Raw genomic sequence first — 24,738 nt, 5'->3', positions numbered from 1 at the left:
GGGCGAAGGAGGAGAGGAGGGAGTGATTTTGCTGGCTGTTCACCTTTTTCCTCATTAGCCCTGAGAGGGTCCTGGGCAAATTGGTTAACTCATTTGAGCCTCTGTTCCTTGGACCCTCACGCTCTCTCTAGAGAAAATAGGGTGTTGATGTCCATCCTGTGGGCATCTGCGGGCAAGGGCGGCTGTGTCCCCATACACAGCAGTATCTCTTGAATGGTTGTGACTGTCATCCCAAGAATAGCTCCATTGAATCTCCTCACCGGAACATACAGAATGTTTCCCACACTTACCCTTACCGCATGTGATGTTTGTGGATCTTTCCTATTCCACTCTATTTCTTAAACAAACACAAAAAAATTTTGTCTCTATTATCTAAGTTGGATCCATGACTGATGTTCTAATAGATGACCTGCAGTTTGAACATCACTGGTTAGAGCTGGGGCATACGGCAAATTTTGTATTAATAACTTTGTATACCTTTTCCTGAACAGTATTACAAAGTTTGTAAGCTTCAGGACCCACAAAACCTGCCTGGGCCACAGTACAAACCAAACCTGAGGCCACTTACTGTACGGTATAAGTACTGTGCTGAGTGCTTCAGTAGTATGACTTCCTTTAACCCCGAGCACAGAATGCCAGATGCTATTTTACAAGTGAGCAAACAGATCAAGAAAGACTCAGTCACTTGCCCAGGGTCATGCAGCTGATATGTGGTGGAGTAGGGATTCAAACCAGGGCTTTCTCATCCCAAAGCACCCTATTCTCAACCTTTCCTTCCCACCTCCACTGTGAAAGTACCTGCGCAAACGGAAGCAGCTTAAATGCTGGTTTCCATTCTTGTATGTTTGTTTGTTTGTTTGTTTGTTTTTGAGAGAGAGAAGAAACAACGATGTGAGAGAGAAACATCAATCCAATCCGTTGATCGGTTGCCTCCTGCAGGTGCCCAGACCAGGGATATGTGCCCTCACTGAGGATCAAACCTGCAACCTTCCGGTGCACCGGTCTGCGCGCTCCAACCAACTGGCACCCCTTCTTCAGTCCCCAGGAGGCGCCTCTGACCCCCTCCTGTGCGGCACAGGCAGGCTCCCGGCTGCGGCATTCCAACCAGAGTGGCCAGCTTTAGCAAATAAAAATAAGGATGCCTAGTTAAATTTGAATTTCAGATAAACAAGGAATAATCTGTTAGTGTGAGTTGTATATCCCGTGAAATATTTTGTTGGAATTTTCAACAAAAACATGCCTTTCTTCCACCCCCACCCCCACTCTGCCACCCACTGGGACTTAAGTGCAGGGTCAGGGGCTCCAGGTAGAACGCAGGGTGAGGAGGTGGGACTGAGCAGGCCGAGGAGAGGCAAGCAACAGAGAAAAAACTTGGGATACGTTGGTGCTGAGTGCCCCAGTACAACAGAAACAAGACGGATGTTCTGCAAACTGGTGGTCCCTATAATTTGACCCTCTGTCCCCAAACCTGTAGGCCCTCTTAAAACCATGCTTTTCAGACTGGAAAGGTGCCTAAAAGTTTCGAGAAGGTACGCCAGAGAGTTCTGGAGGCCCCAAGTTAAACACAACACGAGCCCCTCCTTGCCTATCAATTTTCCTTAAGGATGTGGTGGGAAAGCCATTATTTGATGTTAAAACGAATTGGCATTTGATGGAGTAGGATGCAAACTCGTCAGGAATGTTTACAATAAAACCTCCGCCTTAAAAGAAGGTGGCATTTGCCCCCGACTCCTGGGGGAGAGGGCGCGATCGCCTCCCCGGCGTATTGGTGCTCTCCGCGGCCGCGGGTGGAAAGGCGGCGGGCACCCCGGGCGTCCGCGCGCCGGGCGGGACGCACCCCAGGCCTGCGCCGAGCGAGGGAGAAAGTGAAGCCGGGAGTTGCCACTCCCAGGGACTTGCTGGAATGCGGTTGGAGGGGGTGGGGGCGGGGGGCGAGCTGGGAGCGCGCTGGCTCCCAATCACAGGAGGAGGAGGAGGTGTAGGAGGAGGGCGGCCTCGAGGAAGTGCAAGAATGAAGTTGTGGAGCTGAGATTCCCCTCCGTCGCACCCAGAGCCGGCGAGAGCCCCCGAGGCGACCGCCCGCCCCTTCGCGCGGAGCCCTTCCGGCGCCGAGCGCCCGTCCCCGCCGCCCGCCGCCCCTCCAGCCTGGTCCAGCCGGAGCCATGGGGCCGGAGCCGCAGTGAGGACAATGGAGCTGGCGGCCTGGTACCGCTGGGGGCTCCTTCTCGCCCTCCTGCCCCCCGGGGCCGCGGACACTCAAGGTGAGCCTGGGGCGGTGAGGGCAGGGAACCGCGACGCGCCCCCGCGGCCGGGGACCCTCGCCGAAATGCCCTGCGGGCGGGGGCCGAGGGGGCCGTGCGGGCTCTCCGACCCGAAGTTTCGGACAGTCCGGGCGCTCGGAGCCGGCGGGGAGGGGGCGGCCGGAGGTGGGGCGGGGGGTGGGCAGTTGCCCCGAGGCGCCGCTCGGTGTCCCGTCCGGGAGACCGGCGCTCTCCCGACGCCGCGACGGCTGTGGACACTTGTCAAAAGAGCTCTTGGAAACTGCAGAGAAAGTTCCCCTCGCGGGGCTCACTGCGCGGCGTGTGCGCGCGCGTGCGGTTCCCCCTTCCCGAGCCCCCTCGAGCTTCTCAAAGCCTTTCCAGTTGGCAGCCTCCGCCTCCGGACTGGCCTGGGCTGGATTCCTTGGGGGTCCCTCCGGCTCTGGCCTTCTCCTTTCCCCCTCCCCGCCCCTTCTCGGCCGATTGGGTTTAGTTACTCCTGCTTCAGGCAAGATCGGCGCGGAGGGGGCCGGTGGGGGAAGCAACCTGTCCAGCCAGAGCCGGGAGGGGAGGGTGGCCCGGCGGACCGCGGAGTTGCCTCACGCTGGAGTCTGGGGTGCGGGTGTGGGGTGGGTAGACGTCTGCTTTGAACGAGTTTCTTTAGGGCCAGTTCAGGGGCTGTGTGTGCCCTGTGACTTTTGGAGAGCATGGGCGGCGTCGTGGGTTCCTGGCGTGGGGCATAAAGTGGGAGGCTTCTACACGAGGGACTCGGGGCAGTTGCAGGGTGGGGCGAGGGTTAGAGAGAGGACCAGGCGGGGGTATGTAGAGGGCCGGGTTGTCCTGCCTTTTCCCTCATCATGTGTCGGGGGAAGAAGGACTGGGGAGGACAGAGTGCTGCCCCGTCTGTCCGCCTGTCCTCAATACTGACTACACCTGGAAGTAAGCGCGGTGCCAGGCGCTGCACATGTTCCCTCGTTTTGCATGTGTTCCCTCGTTTAGCCCTCAGAACCATCCTAGGAGAGAAGTCCCACTAGTATTCCCATTCTCCAGATGAAACCCTGGGCTTAAAGAGGTTAGTGAAGTAGCAGTAAGTAAGGGGTCCAGTACAGACTGGACCCCAGGCAGCGCGACCTCCAACTACACATTTGAAATCACTGTTACTCTACTTTAACAATGGGAGACACTGCTCCCTGCATCCCCAGGTCGTGGGGAAGACACAATGGGGGTGTTCTGGGGGTGGGGGTGGTCTCCACAGGTCACAGGGCTTGGAGAAGGGGTGCCTGTGATCTGGCCTGTGTTGCCCCAGGGCCCCGCTGTCAGAGCGTTGCTGCACGGAGAGGGGCCTCTCTGCTGGGGTGTTCTTGGGTTGTGTGGTCTGTGTTTGTGTGTATGGGCTTTGTGTTGCCAAACAGTCTCTCTTTGCTGACTTGGGGACTGTGCTGAACTCTGCCCTCTGAAGGAACTCCCTCAAGGTGCTGGGCCAGCTCGGCTGTAAACAGCGGGAGGTGGCCCCACGCCTGCCTTCTATCTGAGGAAGGAGGCTCCCCTCCTTTGAGCTTATCCTTTCCCTCCCTGTTTCCCAGGCTGGCATCTTTGCCCCTGACCTTGTGCTGAGCAGGGCGAGGCTAGGCTGGGCGGCTGGGCCGAGCTGCTGCCCGTCTCACTCGGGCCTGTGAGTTGAGCAGGTGGGGAGTGGCTGGGTGCTGCTGTGCTGGGGCTGAGGGGTCGGCGGGCTTCCTCACTCCTCAGCCTGCGCTGCTGGGTGCAGGGAAGAGATGCTGGGTGTGTGGTGCAGGGAGTGGTTACAGTGGCAGCTCACCACCCAGCTGCCGCCTGCCGCCCCCATTACATCCCATGACTGAGGGCCGGGGTAGGGATGGGAGGGGAAGGGGAGATGGGAGAAGACCCAGCGTTTTGCTGAGATCCTCTGTTAGAGGTCTAGGTTTAAAGTGCCGCAAACACGTCCTTTTTATCTTGCAGAGCTCATATTTAATTCTTGTACGGTTCTCCCAACAGTCTTTCCTTCTTTTTACTGTACTTGGGGAAAGTAACCTCATTTTAATATTGCCAAGAAAACCACTGGAGAGGTGGGATCAAATGTAAAAAGAGAAAATACATTGCATTACAAAAACAAAGCCCTTTTTCTTTTCTCTTGGTTGGGAATTACCCATACATCTGCTATATGAACTTCTCTTGCTTTAACTTTTAAAAAAATGTACAGCCTGCTTCAAATATGCCAGATTCCGACATGCCATATGAAGTTCAAAGAAATGAAGTGACCTACCCAAGGCTCCCCAGCCACCCAGTAGTAGCCAGGGCATTTTTGGACTCTAATGAGAAGCTACTAAGAGTTGATCAGCTTTATTCCACTTAACAGAAGTGGGCTGAGCAAAACCCCAGGGGCAACCAGGTGGCCAGATGGGGGCAGAGGTGCTGCTCCGTTATTCAGGGGGAAGGAATGACCTTCCTTAACTAGGCTCTAGAACGTGGGGCTGAGATGGGCCCCCTCGTAGGTCCCCTCTTGGCTTTGGAGTTGTTTCTCCTTGCCCCACTTCGTGTTCAGCTTCGTGGGGCCTCCTGGAACGGCAGGGCACTGAGGGAAGGCGTGGGGTGGAGGCCACTGGGGCCTGCAGGGATGTGGGGAGGGAGACAGCTGGATTAGAACCAAGAGGGACCAGTGCAGGGCTGCGGCTGGGGGAGCTGATGTAGTGCTCAGGTAGGTGTGCCTGCCCCTGGGTGCTGGAATGATCTGGAAAGAGGTCCCCGCCCTTTGCCTGTGGGAAGCCCCTCTGGGGTGACACCTCCATCTTTTGCTAGGCCACCATTCCTGTCTACCCCTGGGAAAAGAGTGGAGGTAGCGGGAGGGGCGCGCTCTCTCGCAAAGAGTAGGGGAGCTATAGCCAATGTTTGTGCTGCCCCAGCTCTGTTTACAAAGCCTAGTCATGTTTACAGACTGCTTTTTGATTCATTATTTCATTTAACTTCTCTGCAGAAAGGAAGAGTTGTTATTGTTTTATTATTCCCTCCTATAACCAAGCTCAGGTCAGTAAATACTCATTGAGTGCCTACTAGGTCACAGGCACTGCTCTGCGTGGAGATGAATCTGATTTGGCCTCTACCCTGGAGGTCCAGGACCTGCTCAAGGTCACAGAGTGAGAGGCCCCCATCTGCCTGATACACCAGGTATGTGGTGGGTAGGTCTGGGGAGGAGAGCTTTGGGGATGCAGGGAGTGTTCATGGTAACCAAAAGAAACATTGGCTTCCATGCTGGTGAGCAAGAGAAGCAGCAGGGCCCGAAGGCTGGGGGCGGCGAGAACCTACTTGAGAGCACCTCTAGTGGGAGGGAATTGTGACCGGTCTCTCAGCCGTGGGATGGGCACTGTGGTCTCAACTGGTTCCTTTTGGTTTGGAGGCTTTTAAAAAGTATATTTTATTTATTTTCAGAGGGGTGGGGAAGGAGAAAAAGAGGGAGAGAAACATTGATCGGTTGCCTCTCACGCGCTGCCAACTGGGGACATGTTCCCGCAGTGGGAATGTGGCTCGCAACCCAGGTGTGTTGTCAGGCAACCCTGACTGGGAATCGAACTGCAACCTTTTGGTTCTCAGGCCAGCTCTTAGTCCACTGAGCCACACCATCCAGGGTTGGAGACTCTTGATTGGACTTCATTCATTCATCTACCTATCCGTCCAGCAAACACCTAGTGCTCATGGTGTGCCCTGCCCCAACTGTGGCTCCTAAGGACCAGGTGTCCTGGAAACAAGGACCTAGCTCTCCTGCATGGAGCAGGACCTCCTCCCCACCCGCCACCCAAGAATATCAGTGAGGGGAGGGTGCATATGGGGGCCAAAGGTAGGGACTGGAGAGAGTGAGGAATGGGAGGGCCGGAGGGGGTGTGGAGGCTCGCAGTACGGGGAGGGAGGTGGAGGTAAGGGAGGTATCAAGAAGGCCTCCTTGGCTTCATGTCAGGTTGGGTCAGGGATTAGCACACAAGCCTCCAGCTCCCTGGGAGCGGGTCTCAGGGCACCAATTTTACCACCTGTTGCAAACACTTAAAAAGTCTTAATCAGACTCAAATGGGCCACAGACAAATTCACTAGTGGGGCGGGGCTACCACTCTTGCTGCTTCTCCCTCCCAGCCCAGCCCAGCCCAGCCCAGCCCAGCTCAGCTCAGCTCAGCTCAGCTACTCTGCCCTGCCCAGCGCCTGTAATGTTTTTCAGCGGCATTGGTAGGGTTGGTGTATATTTACGTTTGTGTGGGGTGTGGGGTGAATCTGTGTGTGCGGTTAGGCCTAGTGGAAGGAATGTGTACTCGAAAGTCAGACAGACTTGAGTTCAAATTCTGCGTCTCACTGGCTTTATCATCTTGGGAGAATAACCCCTGTCAGCCTCAGTTTCCTTTTTTGCACAGTAGAGGTCTCAGTCCCAGCCTCTGCAGGATGTTCCGAAGCTCTACCCAGAGTGCCGCTGAGCACACAGTAGGCCCTCAGTCAGTTCAGCTGCCCCAGTGCTCCACTGTTGTTGTTTTCCTATTGCCTGGCTGCCGCAGCTGGTGTCCTTTGGAAGTGCGTGGGGCTGCAGGGGGTGGAGACAGCCCCTGGCCCGGCTCTGCAGGGCTGCTTCCCGGGCTCGGCCAGGCCGTGGGGTCTGGGCCTGGAGACAGCTGTGCCTACAAAGCAGCTGAAGCTGCGAGGGGGAGGTCCTGGCAGCGGGCGGACGTTATTTTGGGCCTGGCCTGCCACCCCCGGCTCCTGTTTCTTTTGGGAGTCTGGGGTGGGAGGGGAGGAAGGGACCCTTGATTCTATTTCTGGGCCCTCCTCTTCCTCCCCGTTCACTTCCTTCCCTATCTGCCCAGAGTGGTGGGGACAGAGACCCACTGTGTGTGTTACTAAGAGTTCCAGGAAGCAGCTCTGGTGGGGCTTGCCCCACAGGCCTTTCCCCAGCTTTCTGGAAGAGAGGGTAGTTCTTACTACCCAGCCCCTCAGGATTTGACCTCCAGTCCATGCTGCTGGGAGAGTGGGAGGTCAGCCACTGTCCTGTCTCCCTGAAGCTACCTGTAGTCCGTGGGGGGTGGAGTGGGGACCAACAGGAATTCTGGGCAGCTCAGGCACCTGTGGGCCTGTGTACCTGGGGGTGCCCTCCGCCCACCTCCCCCGGCACACCCTCCTGGGCAAGACGCACCAGGTGATTCATCTTCTCACCAGAGCAGAAAAACAAGTTCAACTGGACACTTTAATCTCCCCCCTGCCGGCCGGTGCTGTGCCAGCTGCGGCCCCCGGCACACCCTGACCAGGGGCTGTTGACCCTTCCTGTATTTCTGGGCTTCATGGGTACTTGTGATCTCAGGGACACCCGGCTGGGGTCCGGGTGGGCTGGGGGCAGTTCACCTCGCTGTCCCTTGGCTGAGAGTTGGCACTGGGCAGGTCCACAGGGTTGACGTAGTGCTCGTGTGGCAGGAGTTTCGTGGCACGGACTCTGCCAGCTGCTTCTGGAGTCCTGCCCGGAGGAGGTGGCAGGGGTGAGGTGCCAGAGCAGGAGCCTCTGGGGTAGGCATCACTCTGGGCCAGGATCTGCAGCCCGGGCCCAGGTGCCTGCAGCAGGGTCTGAGGCCTCTTGTTGCTGCCTGGGGGAATTCCAAGGTCCCTGCTGTGGCGAGGCCCCTGGTGGTCTCCATGCTTCCGCTCTGACTCCAGCTGACCCTCCTCCCCCACTTCCTGGGTGGCATTGTGAGGGTGGGCGTTTCTTGCCAGGAGGTTGGCATGTGGGTGGCATTGGAATGGGGTGGGGAGAATACCCCAAGTTTGTTTGCTTGGGAGAGGGCAAGGGGATATCCAGAGGGTTCATGATTCATCATCACCTCTCTCGGGGGATTTTTTACCCCTTGGCCCTGAGTCGTGGCTTTGGGACAAAGCGAGGCTTTCTTTGCTCGCCAACCCCCTGAATTGGGCGGGCAGGCTCCCTGCGGCTGACACGGCAGGGCCCCCTCTGGGTGCTCAGGAGGGGCCGAGTCAGAAGGAGCTTCTCCCCTGATTACTTCCCAAACTCGCAAGCTTTCTTTCGCTGTCGCACCTTCTGCAGGTGCACGGGACGTGGGAGGAGGGGGTCCTTGCCATCCAAGAGGGCCGGACTCCGGGGGGGGGCGAGTGTGGAGGAGGCGGCCAGGTGGGAGCAGCCCCCTGACCCTCGCCCTCCCCTCTGCCAGTGTGCACCGGCACAGACATGAAGCTGCGCCTCCCGGCCAGTCCCGAGACCCACCTGCACATGCTCCGCCACCTCTACCAGGGCTGTCAGGTGGTGCAGGGCAACCTGGAGCTCACCTACCTGCCTGCCAGTGCCAGCCTCTTCTTCCTACAGGTGAGAGCCGTGGGCCCCCTGCCTCCAGCTGGGCCGAGCCCTCCGCTTGTAGGCGGGTGGTAGATGAGGCCTGTATTTTCTCTCTCGCGGTTCTTCCACCAGAAGTCCTTTCTGATGCCTAACCCCTGCCTGTTCTCGTGCAAGACCAGTTGGTTCCCTCTCTGTGGTGCGGCTGGCTGTGGCCGCCTCTAGGTGGAAGCCATCCGGCCCTCGGCTAAATTTTTGCTCTTTTGCCAGCACGATCGCCTTTCCCCGTCCAGCTGCCCAGCCACTGTCCCTCTCCCACCTGGAACAGTGGCAGGCCCTGTGGGGTCCGTGGGGTCCTGGGCCCGTTCTGCCCCTGACCGACCGTGCGAGCGTGGTCTAGGGTCTCGGCCTCACGGGGCCTCAGTTTCCTCCCTCGCGTATCGGGAGCAGCAGGAGTGCTGTGGCTCCCGGGAGGTGCGTTTTGAAGGTAGAAAGAGAAACGTGCAAAAGGCTCGCGAGCAGGAGCGAGCCGAGGCCGCAAGCAGGGCTCGTTCCCTGGTGCCCTGGCGCCCTGGCGCGGGGTCGAGTGTGCCGTTCCCAGCTGTCCTCTCATCCTGGCCTTTCCTTTTGCAGGTGAAGAAACTTCAAGGCAGAGAGGGTGGGGCTTTGCTCGCAGTTTAAGTGCTGCCCCCGCCATTATCTTTCTCGATCATACAGGAATCTGGTTGGGGGAGGTGAGGAGGGGCCTTGAGTTCCATGTTATACATGAAGAGAACAGGACTGCCCAGTGCATGGGGCCTGGCCCCAGACCCTCGGGCACTGGAGGGGCCTCGGAGGGTGGCAGCGTTCCAGGGCCCCGGCCGCCTCAGCCACACCCCGCCTTGTGCCCTCCCAGGATATCCAGGAGGTGCAGGGCTACGTGCTCATCGCTCACAACCAAGTGAGGCAGGTCCCGCTGCAGAGGCTGCGAATCATACGAGGCACCCAGCTCTTTGAGGACAACTATGCCCTGGCCGTGCTAGACAACGGAGACGTGCCGGACAGCGCCGCCCCCGGAGCCGGGGCTGCCCCAGGAGGGCTCCGGGAGCTGCAGCTGCGAAGCCTCACAGGTGGTCATCACTGTCTTTGGAGTCAGGTTACTGAGGGCTGGCCAGGGCCACTCCTGGCCGTGGGGAGGCTGTGCGTGGATCAGAATGTACACCCCTTCTGGGTGGATGCGGGTGGAGCCAGAGAAGGTGCCCTTGTGAAGACTTAAAAAACGTTTCCCTTCTTCCCAAGGAGTCACAGCTTGTTCCAGCCCACACAGGTTGATAATTAGGATGCTGGATAGGTTTTGCCTTTTTTTGGCTGAATACACACATGTGGTGAACGACCTGTGCACCTGTACATGGTAGCCCGGGGGCTGATGGTGTCTGAAACTCTGTGTGCCAGGGACTTGGCCTGTGTGATTCTGTTCTGGTCATGCTATAATCTTGCAAGGGAAGCACGGATGTTATTCTCATTTTACGGATGAGAAAACAGGTTTACAGAAGATAGGTGACTTGCTGAAGGTTGCACAGCTAGTTAGTGGTGAGGCTGGTGTTCACCTCCAGAGTCTGTCTCTTAACCAGCAAGCAGTGTGCACAGAACAGAGGTGGGAGGAGAGGAGAGAGTGACCCAGGCCGTTGGACCCTGACATGGACAACGCAGTCCTCCTGGGACCTCCTATGGTTCCTGTAGGTGGAGGGGGGGGGTCGGCGGTACAGGGGAAGGGAACGGTTTTGGTAGAGCTAAAAGATGCTGAAGGTGCCTTTCCTGTTCCCTGGGGAACCCGGGACATGTTTAAGAGGGCTGCTTCCTTTAAGAAGATGATGGGGAGTGAGGCAGAAGTTGACAGACAGGGAAGAAAGCCCCTGCTTATTGCCCATCCCACAGAGATCCTGAAAGGAGGGGTCCTGATCCAGCGGAACCCCCAGCTCTGCCACCAGGACACGATTTTGTGGGAGGACATCTTCCACAAGAACAACCAGCTGGCCCTCACGGTGATAGACACCAACCGCTCCCGGGCCTGTAAGCTGAGCTCCTCCCTGTCTGCAGCCTCTTCTCCCTCAGGCAGCCCCCCAACCCCAACCACTGGTTACATCCCCCAGCCCCTGCACCAGCACTGCCGCCCCCTTTTTCTTGGTCCCTCCTGCTGTCCCTGAGTCTCTGTGCCTCTGTGGCCCTGTCTTGTCTCTGATTCTGCAGTTCCCTTTGCTTGCCCCCGTCTCGCCCTCACTGTGCATTCAGCCTCCTGGTCTCCGTCTCTCTCACTGTCTCTCTGTTCTCTCCCCAGGCCCGACCTGCTCTACAGCTTGTAAATACTGCTGGGGAGAAAGCCCCAAGGACTGTCAGAGCTGTGAGTCTTCGGGAGGCACAGGATCTGGGGCAGGGCTGGGCGGAGTCTAAGTGACGTGGGAGGGCCGGTTACCAGGCCTCAAGCGTGTTCCCCAGGGGATCTCCCCCAGAAAGGGATGCGGGGGAAGGTCCAGTGCCCGGGCGGCCATCCAGCCTGCATCCGGCCCTTTGCCTGACAGTGACTCGGACCGTGTGTGCCAGTGGCTGCGCCCGCTGCAAGGGCCCGCGGGCCACCGACTGCTGCCACGAGCAGTGTGCCGCCGGCTGCACGGGCCCCAAACACTCGGACTGCCTGGTACGTGCTCACTGGGCCCCGCCCTTCGGGGGGCCAAGGAAGGGAAGCCCCACCCCGTGCTTCCGTAGCCCCGGCACATCAGGAAGAAGCACCCGGTAACCACCAGCCGCCCGTCCCCCCAGGCCTGCCTCCACTTCAACCATAGTGGCATCTGTGAGCTGCACTGCCCAGCCCTGGTCACCTACAACACGGATACCTTTGAGTCCATGCCCAACCCTGAGGGCCGTTACACCTTCGGGGCCAGCTGTGTGACCACCTGTCCCTGTGAGTGCCAGAGAGAAGCATAGTTGTTGTAACTTTGCTGCGGGGGCGGGGGGGGGTTGGTTTATGTAAATGGGACCCCATGGTGAGTGTTGTCTGTCCTTTGCTTTGGAGAGCTGGTCATGACAGTCCCTGTCAAGCTGCTGTGTTCTTTCAACAGCTGTGGAGCAGGTGGCAGCAGCAGAGTGGGCGCTGAAGCTCAGGCTCGGGAGCCAGACCACCTGGGTTTGAAGCCTGGCTCTGCTGCTTGCTGGTCACGTGATCCTGCTCGCTCTCGGTTCCCTCACCTCTGAAAAGGGTACAATAATAGTTCCCACCTCATAAGGTGGTTATAAAGTTCGAATGAGTTCAAATCCTGGCTCCTCCATTCACTTGACTCATTGACCTCGGCCTTGACTAGCACAATAAAATTGTGCTTTGGTTTCTCATTTGGCAAAATGGGAATCGCACTGTGTCTATCACATAGGTTCGTTGTGAGGAGTTAAATGCTCAGGCCTATTGTAGGAGCATTTCAGTGCTGGTTATTGTCATTCTTATTGTACTGCCCCGGGCACGGTGACACTGCTCACGGTGGGACGTGAAGGGCTGGGGCATGTGGACACACAACCCTGGTCTCCTCAGACAATTACCTGTCAACGGACGTGGGATCCTGCACCCTGCTATGTCCCGTGAACAACCAAGAGGTGACAGCTGAGGACGGAACACAGCGGTGTGAGAAGTGCAGCAAGCCTTGTGCTCGAGGTACCCGCTGCCACCACCCCCTGACCTGGCTGCCGTTCTTGTCCCTCTGTACAGCCAGCCTGGCCTTGCCCACGGTCCCACCCTTCCTCAGAGCCTCCTGGGACCCAGCCCTTGTCTCCCACTGTCTCTGCCCCTCCCCAGCTCAGTCCCACAAGCTCCCCAGTATCTTGCCAGTGTGGGGAGGGGGGATGGGGCCCTAGGAAGAGACTGTGAACAGGACCCAGGAGTTTGAGGTCCTAGTGCCCCATGGAGGGACCGACCAGTCCTGGTGTGGGGCTGAGACGGCCCCATCACCACCCACCGCCTCCCCACAGTGTGCTATGGTCTGGGTGTGGAACACCTGCGAGAGGTGCGGGCGGTCACCAGCGCCAATATCCAGGAGTTTGCCAGCTGCAAGAAGATCTTTGGGAGCCTGGCGTTTCTGCCAGAGAGCTTTGAGGGGTAAGGATGCTCAGAGTTAAGGACACAACGGTCTGAGGCAATGTCAGGGCGGGCGCTGATTCCTAAGCTCCCACAAGCGGCAGCAGCCGGGTAGGGAAGGCAGGAGGCAGCGGTGGGAGGCCAGGAATTCAGAGGGAGACCAGAGGGAGCAGGGACTTCGGGGAGGGATGTTATTTGCATCAATGACATGTTATCTGTGAACATGCACTTGTATGGAGGTTAAGCCATTGAGATAAAGTTGCATTCTCCTTGAGTTCGTAGTAGCTTTATTCATAATAGTCCCAAATTCGCAATAACGCAGATGTATATCGATAGGTCAATGAATAGATAGATGATGGTCTATCCATATGGTGACCTCAGTTGGTCTATCCATATGGTGACATCTAACAAAAAGAAGCAAACTGATACATACAACATGAGTCCCAAGAACGTGTTAAGCAAAACAAGCGGGACAAGAGCCCACGCTGTACGGTCCCCTGTATGTGAAGCTCTAGACCAGCAGAACCACCCTGGTGATAGCATTCGGAACCGGGGTTGCCCTCGGGTGGGAGGACTGGAAAGTGGCGCAAAGGACATTTCCGGGATGATGGGAATGATCTGGATATCCCTGGGGTGGTAGAACCACGTGTGAGCAAGTGCATTTGTCAAAACTCATCAAACTGTATAGTAAAAATCAGTGCGTCAGTGCAATGTATTGTATGTGAATGATGTATTTTTTATTTTTATTTTTTTAAAGATTTTATTTATTTTTAGAGAGAGGGAAAAGGAGGGAGAACAAAAGGGAGAGAAACATCAATGTGTGGTGGACTTTTGTGCACCGCCCCCCCCCACTGTTGACCTGGCCCACAACCCAGGCATGTGCCCTGACTGAGAATTGAACTGGTGACCTTTTGGTTCACAGGCTCCCGCTCAATCCACTGAGCCATACCAGCCAGGGCTGCGTGTAAATTATATTTCAGTGAAAAGGAGAAAATTCCTTTCAGTGCTTCTTCCACATTCACTGCCCTTTCTGAAGGAGACAGCTGTTAACAGGTTGTGTGTCTTCAGACCGTTTATACGCATGCAGACATCCACAGAGAAGCATAGCAATTCTGCCAGGGAGGTTGGTTTACGGAAGTGGGAGCCTATTGTGAGTGTCTTTTGCCCCTCGCTTTGGGAGGCTGGTCAGGATGGTTCTGCCTTGTTCTTTTAGCAGCTGTGGAGAAGGTGGCAGCAGCAAAGAGCACCACCTAAGGACCCAGGCCTGGGAGCCAGACGGCCTGGGTTTGAAACCTGGCTCTACCACTCACTGGTCACGTGACCTTACTGTGCCTTAGTTTCCTCATCTTTAAAATGGGGGCAAGAGTAGTCCCAACCTCATAAAGTGGCTGTGAAAGTTGAATGAGTTCCTGTGCATAACCTCTTAGAACAGTGCCTGGCATGTACTCAGCGCTCCTAGATGTCAGTTTTTTGCCCATAGTCCGCAGAGGTCAAGATGACATCTAACAGCTCCCTGTTTATTGACACACGTTTAGGTCGTTTCCAATTTTCACTCTTACAAATGGTTCTGCCTTGTACATGCCTCAGGGACCAGTGTCTCTCTAGGCCACATTCCTAGAAGTAGAATTTCTAGATCAGAGGATATATAAATACTGTTTTGATAGACCCTGCCAAAAAGGGCCTGGGCTTTGATAGCTCAGAATGGGAGCAGCCGGGCTGGAGCAAAGGCTGTGAGTGAAGTTATTAATGGGGGAGGGCGGGGAGGGTGGCAGGACCAGCCCGGGGGTCACACTCGCCCCTTCCTGGCCCTGCCGACCCCTTTCCTCTCTCTCTCCCAGGGACCCAGCCTCCAACACTGCCCCTCTCCAGCCTGAGCAGCTCAGAGTGTTTGAGACCTTGGAGGAGATCACAGGTGGGCTGCGCCGCTGCATCCTGCTCTGAGGGGGCTGGGAGTCCTCACCCTGTCCCCACACCATAGCGTCACCCTGTGCCTGCAGGTTACCTGTATATCTCAGCGTGGCCAGACAACATGCATAACCTCAGTGTCTTCCAGAACCTGCGAGTGATCCGGGGCCGAGTCCTGCATGAGTGAGCTCCTGGAGTAGGGTGCCTGATGGGGTGGCGGAGGGGGGGCTGGGAGAAGCTTGGAGCGTGGTGGGTCCTCCTGTTCCCCAGAGGCTCCAGCCACAGCCTTCCTACGGGAGTTGGTGTGCTAGGGGTGGGGAAGGTGGAGGCAGCCCTTGGCTGACTGGGGAAGGGTCAGCGACGTGCCGCCCCCCTGCAGCTGAGCACTCCTCTCCCACAGCGGTGCCTACTCGCTGACCCTGCAAGGGCTGGGCATCAGATCGCTGGGGCTGCGCTCGCTGCGGGAACTGGGCAGTGGGCTGGCCCTCATCCACCACAACGCCCACCTCTGCTTTGTACACACGGTGCCCTGGGACCAGCTCTTTCGGAACCCTCACCAGGCCCTGCTCCACAGTGCTAACCGGCCAGAGGACGAGTGTGGTAAGACAGGGGGCCCAGTGCTGCCCGCTCCCTGTCTGCCCGCACACAGGAGTGCCCATGTCCCCTACTGGCAGCAGTCTGGGACTTGCGCAGGCTGCCCGTCCCTGGTGCACTGTTGTCGACACAGCTCTGGCTGGCCCAGCCTCTCGGCATGGCTTCTAGCTGGGTCCCGCCTCACTGCCTCGCCGCCCCTCCCCTTTCCTCTCTGTTCCTGGAAACTCAGAGCTTTTTTTCTCCGCCCCCCCCCCTCCCCGCCACCCGCCACATTGCCCAGGCTCTGTTCTCACCCCTCCAGCCCAGAGCCACCCCCACGGCCTCTTCTTCTGGTTCACTTGGACCTGAGCTTCCCTTAAGAGACCCCTCTGATTCCTTCCCCCTCACTTCAGCGCGTGATGGTCTGGCCTGCTACCGGCTCTGCGCCCATGGGCACTGCTGGGGTCCGGGGCCCACCCAGTGCGTCAACTGCAGCCAGTTCCTTCGGGGCCAGGAGTGTGTGGAGGAGTGCCGAGTGCTGCAGGGGTATGCGGGGCGGAGCAGGGGGCGGCTGGGCGGGGGTGCACGGGACCTCCTCCCAGCCCCCCTCACCAGCCATCCCCTCTCAGGCTCCCCCGCGAGTACGTGAAGGACAGGTACTGTCTGCCATGCCACTCCGAGTGTCAGCCCCAGAATGGCTCGGTGACCTGTTCAGGATCGGTGAGGTGCCAGTGGGCTCAGAGCTGGGTGGAGGGAGGCAGCAACGATGCGCTGGGTGGACTGCCAGGGACCTGGCCAGGCCTGGTGAAACGCCTGGGGAGAGCCCTGCGCTCAGGCCTGAACAGCAGGAGGGCGGAACGGGGCTCTGCCGCTAGGGCCTGTGAGTTGTGTGGTGGAACCGGAGACCCTTAAGGCGGTGAGAGTTCTCAGCGAGGCCTGTGTTCTTGGCTGGGCCTGTGCTGAGGTGTTTAGACTTGTGGGCTTAGGCATCAGACCACTTGGATTCAAATTCAGGTCCTACTCCCAATCTCACGTGTGACGTGAATATCATACCTGCCTCATTAGCTTATAGTAATGATTACCGTAAAATAGGGTTGGGCCCAGTGTCTGAGCACAGGAAGGCTTTCTACCTGTTCGTTACCATTATTTCTTGCTGTTATACCTTAAGTAATGAGCTCCTTCCCTAGGCTTCCAGTTCTTCACGGGAAGCCCCAGCTCAGGGATCACCCTTTGCAGAAGGGTTGGCGGGAGGATGGACCTGGGTGAAGAACAGGGACAGTAGACGCAGCAGGTCTAGGCTGTCCCAGGAGCAGCGTGAAACGTGCTGCTGAGTGGCCGTGGGAAGCTCGGAGGGGACCCAGGAGCCTGATCCCACTGCCGGCCCCTCGCAAGCCCTCCCTTCCTCCCCAGGAGGCCGACCAGTGTGTGGCTTGCGCTCACTACAAAGACAATGCCTTCTGTGTGGCCCGATGCCCCAGCGGTGTGAAGCCTGACCTCTCCTTCATGCCCATCTGGAAGTTCCCAGACGAGGAGGGCACGTGCCAGCCGTGCCCCATCAACTGCACCCACTCGTGAGTCTGAGGGCCTTTTCTGCTGAAAGGAGGGCTTCGTTCCAGGAGCCTCTCTGCAGCATTATAGCGGGGCAGCCCTTCCTTCGCTTGCCCTGAGCCTTAATTTGTTATCTTTTTCTTCTGATCACAAAGCAACACATTAACATTTCTTTTTATTAAAACATAAATTATAAATTAATGTCGCCAGCAGTTCTATCCCCACTGTTAATAATTTATATTTTTCCTCTAGTTTTTATCTATGTACACGCTTGTGCATATATGTATGTATTATTATAACATGTTATACTCTAGAGTTTTTATCTATGCATTCTATATTCTAACATGTAATATATATGTTAATATATATTATTTTCCAATTGTTTCTACCTGTCTGTATTCTAACTTTTTTTTTTTCCAAAATGGAATCATAGACCATATATACTGTTTGCAAGTGTTTTTTTTTTTTTTTTCCACTTAACAGAATCTTACAATGTTTCTTTATGTCTTAATATGGTGATCTACACTATTCTTTTCTTTTTCCACACAGTTGCCCTTAATTATACATGAAATATGTGAATACATCCCTGTGATAAACATTTTCAGCAATATAAAAGTGTAAACATTGCAAAGCAAATGTGCCCTTTTACCCCACCTCCCTCCCCCTCCTTTGGGAGAAACAGCAGATTCACTCTTGTGTGTGCATCCTTCTCACCCTTCTAGGTTTTTCTCTACACAGTCACATAAACATACTACATTTCTATTAGGTTGGGCCACGTAAGATCGCTGTTTTTGTAGGTCAAAAATGGTCAAGAAACAGCGATTTCATATAGTTCAACTTACATATAATCCGTTTTGTTTTTTTGTGTGTGTGCATTTTATTGTAAATGGGATCGCACTTGGGATAGTGGTCTGCACTCTGTCCCCGCCCCCATGCTTTGTGGGCCGTGGAAGTCCTTTCCTGTGAGTGCGCACAGACCTACCGCCTAGTTTTCTGAACTGCTCTAGCTGCTGCGTGGATGTAGTACTGTTCAGCCATGGCCCTGTATGAGTGATAATGAGTGAGCTTGTTTCTTGTTTCTTTTCTTTTCTTTTCTTTCTTTCTTTCTTTTTTTCTTTGCAGTTTATGGCACATGAGCTCCATGTACAAGTGAGCATCTTGTACGTGACCCTTAGTGCTGGCATTTTTAGGGTACACCCAAGAGGTGGAACTGCTGGGTCGCAGACATTATTGAATAGGTGCTGCCTACTGTCCTCTGCTGAAGCTGTGCCAGTTTACTACCCTGGCCTTCATTCACGGAGGGAATGGCCAAGCTTTTGGACTTGGTGCTCCTTTGGGTGCCCCCACTGGGCACACCCCTGGGAGGTGGGGGGGAGCGGGGTCACAGGCTGGAAGGGATCCCCTTGCAGGGTGGTAGAAAGAGCTCTGGTGACTTGGAGCCCAGTTTCTGCTTTTGCCCAATGAGGATCATAAGGCAGCCATACCTGCCCCCGGGGCTGCCGTGAGGTGGAGCGAGCCTGGGGCTGGCCCCCAGCCTTGCTGACAGCGCTCTCTCCTGCAGCTGTGTGGACCTGGATGACAAGGGCTGCCCCGCCGAGCAGAGAGCCAGGTCAGCTTGGTCCCCGGGACATGCCCCACATTGCCTCCCAGCCCCCCACTGGCCCCTGGGTGGACACTGCTGAAGGAGGGGGCGTTTCCTGACATGACACATGTCCCTTCCCTGCCCACTCTTCCACCGTTTCTTCTCCTTCCAATTCATTTCAGCAAGTGGCTGGAGGACCTGCTCAGGGTGCTTGCAGGGTGGGGAGCAGGGAAAGATGGCAAAGACACCTAGTACCTTCCCACCCTTGGGTCGCTCTCTAGGGACACAGGCAGCGTTCAGCTCCCTGGGACCCAGGATAGGTTGAGAAGAGAGCACAGCTGCAGCGCGGCAGGAGGGAATAGTGAATGGTGGGGGAAGGTTCAAGGAGGAGCTGGCATTTCAGCCAGGCCTTGAAAGAGGGGCAGGTATATCACTTGCATCAGGGGGAAAGCAATCAAGTGGCTTCATGGGGGAAGAGCTGGAAAAATCTAGGATATTTTTCCTTGAAGGTTCTGGTGTGGTGCACCGTGACATAAGCACAGGGAAGGGAGGAAAGGGTGAGGTTTGAATCAGATTCGGGCTGGACCTGGAGGGCATAGGCCCTCCCTCGCCTCCAGACCTCAGGGCCAGACTTGGTGTCTGGGCACTGGGCAGCTCTGGGCAGGGCTGGGGAGAAAAAGACTGGAGTATGTCCTAGGCAATCACTTATTTGTCCATGAAACAAGCGTTCGTTAGAGGCCTGAAGTGTGCCAGCCCTTGGCAAAGCAAGGGAGGGGGCAAGGAGGACAACAGTACAGGGTCAACACCCAGGAGAGCCATCTAGTCCAGGATGAGTCTTGAAAGGTGATCCTGTGGAGAAAGGGTGGTCCAGTCAGAAGTAGCAGCATATGCAAAGGTTGGGAGGCGTGGGAAATCATGACCTATGGGTGAAAAATTTGGCTAGAAGATTGGGATCAATGGGTGCACATTCCTGGGCCCCACCCCATTACCACAATCAGAATTTCTGTGGGTGCGGCTCATTTTAGCAAGCTCCCTGGTGATTTTTGTCAGGAAGTTGGAGAATCCTGGGCTAGAGCCATGGGTAAGGGCATAGAAAATTTGGAAACGTGGGCAGAGAGCTTCGAATACCCGGCAAGGAGACTTTATCCTAGGGGCGGTCGCGGGGGCGGGGGGGGGGGGGCAAGCGAAGTTTTTAAAATATCAAATGGAGGATAGAAGCCAGTGAGTCACCCTTCTAAGTTCCCTTTTCAAACACCAGTGACCTTCATGCCCCTCCCTGGGGCTCCCTCATCACTTCTACCCAACACTGGTCCCCCGTCCCTGACCTTGGCTCCTGTCTGCAGCCCTGTGACGTCCATCATTGCCGCAGTGGTCGGCATTCTGCTGTTCATGGTCATGGGGACAGTCACCGGCATCCTAATCAGGAGAAGGAGGCAGAAGATCCGGAAGTACACGATGCGGAGGCTGCTGCAGGAAACGGAGGTGAGGTGGCCTGAGGGCCTCCCTACCTGCCTGGGGTCTGCGGCCCAGCCCCTGCCAGACACTGACGCAGGGTCACCCCCTCACCCCAGCTGGTGGAGCCGCTGACACCTAGCGGAGCGATGCCCAACCAGGCTCAGATGCGGATCCTCAAAGAGACAGAGCTGAGGAAGGTGAAGGTGCTTGGCTCCGGAGCTTTTGGCACAGTCTACAAGGTCAGGGGCGAGGCCAAAGTCCAGGGTGGGTGGTCCCAGAGGGTACCTTGGGTGTGACCCAGGGCTCTGGTGGGGAAGGCAGCCCAGCGCTGAGGGCAGTGATGTTTGTCTGGCCAGTTACAGAGGCTGCAACAAGGGGAAAGGGAGCGGAGGGTCGAGCTAAATAGCGAGGCTGTTACTAACCTGTGCAGTCGGCCCAAGGGTGGGGAGCATAGGCGATGCCTTTCTGGAAGGCTATGGGTTGGATTCAGCCAGCCCGTCTCCTACTCACATCCTCCTCTCCCTGCCCAGGGCATCTGGATCCCCGATGGGGAGAATGTGAAAATCCCAGTGGCCATCAAAGTGTTGCGGGAAAACACGTCTCCTAAAGCCAACAAAGAAATCTTGGATGTAAGCCCTTCCACCCTGTCCAGCCAGGGGTACAGGAGGGATCCCTGGGCTCCCTTTTCACCGGGATTTGAGGAGACACTTTGGGTCATCCCCAAGCCTCGACTCTTAACCTCCCCAGCCGGTGGGCTGGGGTTCTGGTTTGCGTTGGACGGGGTCAGATCCAGTGAAGGGTCCTCAGTCACACCCTCGGGAGGGGCCCTCGGGAGGGGTGTGTGGTGGTTGGGGTTTGCAGTGTCTCATACATGCCCTCTCGGTGTGTACCTTTGTCTCCAGGAAGCGTATGTGATGGCTGGTGTGGGCTCCCCTTACGTGTCACGCCTCCTGGGCATCTGCTTGACCTCCACGGTGCAGCTGGTGACACAGCTTATGCCCTATGGCTGCCTCCTGGACCATGTCCGAGAACACCGCGGGCGCTTGGGCTCCCAGGACCTGCTGAACTGGTGTGTGCAGATTGCCAAGGTATGCACCGAGGGGGCCTGGGCTCTGTGGGTGTCCTCGGGAGAAAGCCTGTCCCCATGCAGGGTGAGGATGGGGCCGTTTCCTAGGGAAGTGCGGCCAGAGCGTGACTAACCAGGATGCCCCCGATCCCAGGGAATGAGCTACCTGGAGGAGGTGCGGCTCGTGCACAGGGACCTGGCTGCCCGGAACGTGCTGGTCAAGAGTCCTAACCATGTCAAGATCACAGACTTTGGGCTGGCTCGGCTGCTGGACATCGATGAGACGGAGTACCACGCAGATGGGGGCAAGGTTAGAGGAGGGAGCAGAGCGAGGCAAGGCGGAGCGGGGTCTGGGCCGTGGGAGAGCTCTGAGAAGGCCCCCCGCCCAGCACACCTAGTTCAAAGACTTCCTCTGCTCTCCCAGGTGCCCATCAAGTGGATGGCATTGGAGTCCATTCTCCGCCGACGGTTCACCCACCAGAGTGATGTGTGGAGCTATGGTGCGTGGTGGGGAGGGTGGACAAGGAGCGCGGCCCTGTCCGTGGGCAGGGATGTTAGTGAAACGATGAGAATCAATGGAGACACCTCAGCAAAACTGTGGGACCGAGGGGAGGGGCTGCTAGGGCCTCCCTCTGCCAGGGTCTCTCTGGACCTGCCCCAGGGATCCGGGAAAGACCGAAGGGAGCTGCTGCCTGTGAGCAGCACTCCCCCGCCTCCTGCCTGCTTGGCACCAGGCTGCTGCAGAGTCTCGGGCGGCACGCTAAAGCTCCCTCTGTTGCCCCTCTGCCCCAGGTGTGACTGTATGGGAGCTGATGACTTTCGGGGCCAAACCTTACGATGGGATCCCAGCCCGGGAGATTCCTGACCTGCTGGAGAAGGGGGAGCGGTTACCCCAGCCCCCGATCTGCACCATCGATGTCTACATGATCATGGTCAAATGTGCGTGGTGGTGCTGTGCGGGCTGTTTGGAGGAGGGGTGGGAGGCCCTGGGTAGAGGGGTCCACAGGGGGCATGGGAGGGGGCCGAGCAGAATGTGTGTGGACCCAGGGGTCCTGGTATTATTAAAGGAAACTCAAAAGAGTCGTGCTTCCCTTTCACAGGAGCCGTCCAGGGACACTCCAGAGGACCAGCTAGAAAGAGACTTAATATGCAAAATAAAAAGGGCTAACTTAGAGATTCTCAAAAGTTCCTGGTTACCTCATCCCTAACACCTAAAGGCTTTGAGCTCTAGGCACTAGGCAGGGCAGCGCACAGGCTGCCACTGGACCCGAGATACTGAGCTTTCTCCCGCCCCCAGGTTGGATGATCGATTCTGAATGTCGGCCTCGGTTCCGGGAGTTGGTGGCCGAATTCTCCCGCATGGCCAGGGACCCCCAGCGCTTTGTGGTCATCCAGGTACTGGACCCTCCCCCGACGCCCGTGCCTGTGACTAAGCCCTCTGCTGCAGAGGGTGGAAAGGGGGCTGACTCCCGGTCCCGGGCCCCCAAGCCCAGCCCTTCCCTGATTCGTCGTACCTCTTAAACCTCCCTGAGCCCGGGGCCGAGGGGAGGGTGCCACGCTCTTTTGTCTCCCTCCTCCCCAGAATGAGGACTTGGGCCCCGCCAGCCCCTTGGACAGCACCTTCTACCGATCGCTGCTGGAGGACGACGACATGGGGGACCTGGTGGATGCTGAGGAGTACCTGGTACCCCAGCAAGGCTTCTTCTGCCCAGACCCTGCCCCGGGCGCTGGGAGCACGGCCCACCGCAGGCATCGCAGCTCCTCCACCAGGGTCAGTGCCCTTGCTCACGCCGTGGTGGGTGTGGTTACCTCTTCTGAGCCCAACGGACCGGGGTTCCTTTCTCTCATGCCCCCCACCCACAACCACCACCTCTCATGCAAGTCCCTTTGTCCTCAAGGATTCCTACTGCCTTCCAACCCATGACCCCATTTTCCCCAGTGATTGTTCCACACCCCAAAGGTGGCCTCTGTTTATCTCCTGTGACCCTGTCACCTCACAGTCTCCATCTCAAATCCATGAATGACCCCATCATGACCTTCTCTATTATCTCCAGAGTGGCGGTGGTGAGCTGACCCTGGGGCTTGAGCCCGCCGAGGAGGAGCCCCCCAAGTCTCCACTGGCACCCTCAGAAGGGGCGGGCTCTGATGTGTTTGACGGCGACTTGGGAATGGGGGCGGCCAAGGGGCTGCAGAACCTCCCCCCGCTTGACCCCAGCCCTCTACAGAGGTATAGCGAGGACCCCACAGTACCCCTGCCCCCTGAGACGGATGGCTATGTGGCCCCCCTGACCTGCAGCCCCCAGCCAGGTATGGAAGCTGGGCCTGAGCCGAGAGAGTGGGAGGTGGGGGGAGTTGGGGGCCCACTGCGGGGGCTGTGATAAGTAGTAGTAGCTGGGACACATGGGTTTCTTTCCCTAACAAGTCCCCTTCTTTTGCCCTTTCAGAATATGTGAACCAGACAGAGGTTCGCCCGAAGCCCCCCTCGCCCCTGGAGGGCCCGCTGCCGCCTCCTCGACCTGGAGGAGCCACTCTGGAAAGGCCCAAGACTCTCCCCCCTGGGAAGAACGGGGTTGTCAAAGACATTTTTGCCTTTGGGGGTGCTGTGGAGAACCCTGAGTACCTGGCGCCACGCAGCAGGGCTGCCCCTCAGCCCCACCCCCCTCCAGCCTTCAGCCCAGCCTTTGACAACCTCTATTACTGGGACCAGGACCCACCAGAGCGGGGCTCTCCACCCAGCACGTTTGAAGGGACCCCTACAGCAGAGAACCCAGAGTACCTGGGCCTGAACGTGCCAGTGTGAGCCAAAAGGCCAAGTCTGCTTAGGCCTTGCCGAGCCCTCGGGGAATGGGGAAGGCCTCACTTCTGGCCTGTGTCGGGACAACGCAGGGCGAGGGCCCTTGGACCACATCCGGTGGAGCCCGCCATGCCAGGGACCTTCCTTCCTATTCCAGTCCCCAGGTGGCTAAGAAGGGCCCCCCGGCTGGAAGCAGAGGCAGCAGCGGTACGCAGTCTTCACTGGTTTGGAGCCCTGCCCCAGCAGACTCTAGGGTCCAATGGATGCCACAGCCACAGTGTCCTCACCTGAGGGAGCGGCCCGCCTGGCTCTCTCCTTCCAGATCCCTGGCACTGAAGGACTTAGGGAGGCTGGGCCTGGGAGGGGAAGAGGCCTGAGGGAGCATCTAGGACAAAGACAACCCATTCAGAAACTGTCTCTGAGACCTAGCTCTGCCCCCAGGAGGAAGGGAGCAGTAGGAGTGTCTAGGTCCAGTCCTTGTACAGAGTGCTTTTTTTGTTTCTACTTTTTTTTTTTTTTAAATGAAATAAGCTCCTCGTCCCTAAAGTGACCAGAGGTGACCTTTGAAAATGGTTCACTATGCACTTGACCCAGAAAACCCCACAAAATCATGCAAATCAAGAGGTTCAAATCTTCGTGTTCACTTTAAGAACACTCATGAAACTGCCCAGGCCATCAAGGATATGCATATTCGAAAATCCTCCAAGTATCTGAAAGATGTCACTTTAAAGAAGCAATGTGTCCCATTCCATTGATACAATGGGGGAGTTGGTAGGTGTGCTCAGGCCAAACGGGGGCAGGACACCGGGCCGGTGGTCCAAAAAGAGTGCTGAGTTTTTGCTCCACATGCTTAAAAACGCAGGGAGTAATGCTGAACGATAGGGGTTTAGATGTAGGTTCTCTAGTCATCGAGCACATCCAGGTGAACAAAGCTCCCCGGATGCGGTGCAGAGCTTCCCGAGCTCAGGAGTGGATTAACCCGCACAGGAGCTCTCTCTGCCGCTGAGATGATCCCTACTGAAAAAGAGCACACTGTTCCTACACCAGAAGTTGCACAGAAGACATCCCAGAAGAAACAACGTTATGGCCTGGGAGTAAATTTCAGCATAAAATAAATAATAAAAGTTAAAAAAAAAATGAAATAA

The 24,738-nt window shown here is 56.9% G+C and overlaps 1 protein-coding gene across 1 annotated transcript; it reads left to right on the top strand.

The window, feature by feature from the left end:
• Positions 1-1,962: 1,962 nt before the first annotated feature.
• On the top strand, positions 1,963-24,738 carry ERBB2 (erb-b2 receptor tyrosine kinase 2). The gene is made up of 27 exons (XM_054593819.1): positions 1,963-2,261; positions 8,459-8,610; positions 9,473-9,686; positions 10,492-10,626; positions 10,892-10,954; positions 11,133-11,248; positions 11,371-11,512; positions 12,131-12,250; positions 12,565-12,691; positions 14,509-14,582; positions 14,668-14,758; positions 14,976-15,175; positions 15,562-15,694; positions 15,778-15,868; positions 16,559-16,719; positions 18,258-18,305; positions 19,622-19,760; positions 19,850-19,972; positions 20,264-20,362; positions 20,636-20,821; positions 20,954-21,109; positions 21,224-21,299; positions 21,592-21,738; positions 22,097-22,194; positions 22,382-22,570; positions 22,854-23,106; positions 23,244-24,738. Exons 1-27 carry the CDS (start codon positions 2,189-2,191, stop codon positions 23,597-23,599), a joined length of 3,762 nt encoding a protein of 1,253 aa, XP_054449794.1. The 5' UTR covers positions 1,963-2,188; the 3' UTR covers positions 23,600-24,738.

This window comes from Pteronotus mesoamericanus, unplaced genomic scaffold, assembly GCF_021234165.1.
Source record: "Pteronotus mesoamericanus isolate MK-2021 breed Mesoamerican mustached bat unplaced genomic scaffold, CSHL_Meso_final scaffold_476, whole genome shotgun sequence".
Lineage (NCBI taxonomy): Eukaryota > Metazoa > Chordata > Mammalia > Chiroptera > Mormoopidae > Pteronotus > Pteronotus mesoamericanus.
This window is presented reverse-complemented; position numbering and strand designations above follow the sequence as displayed.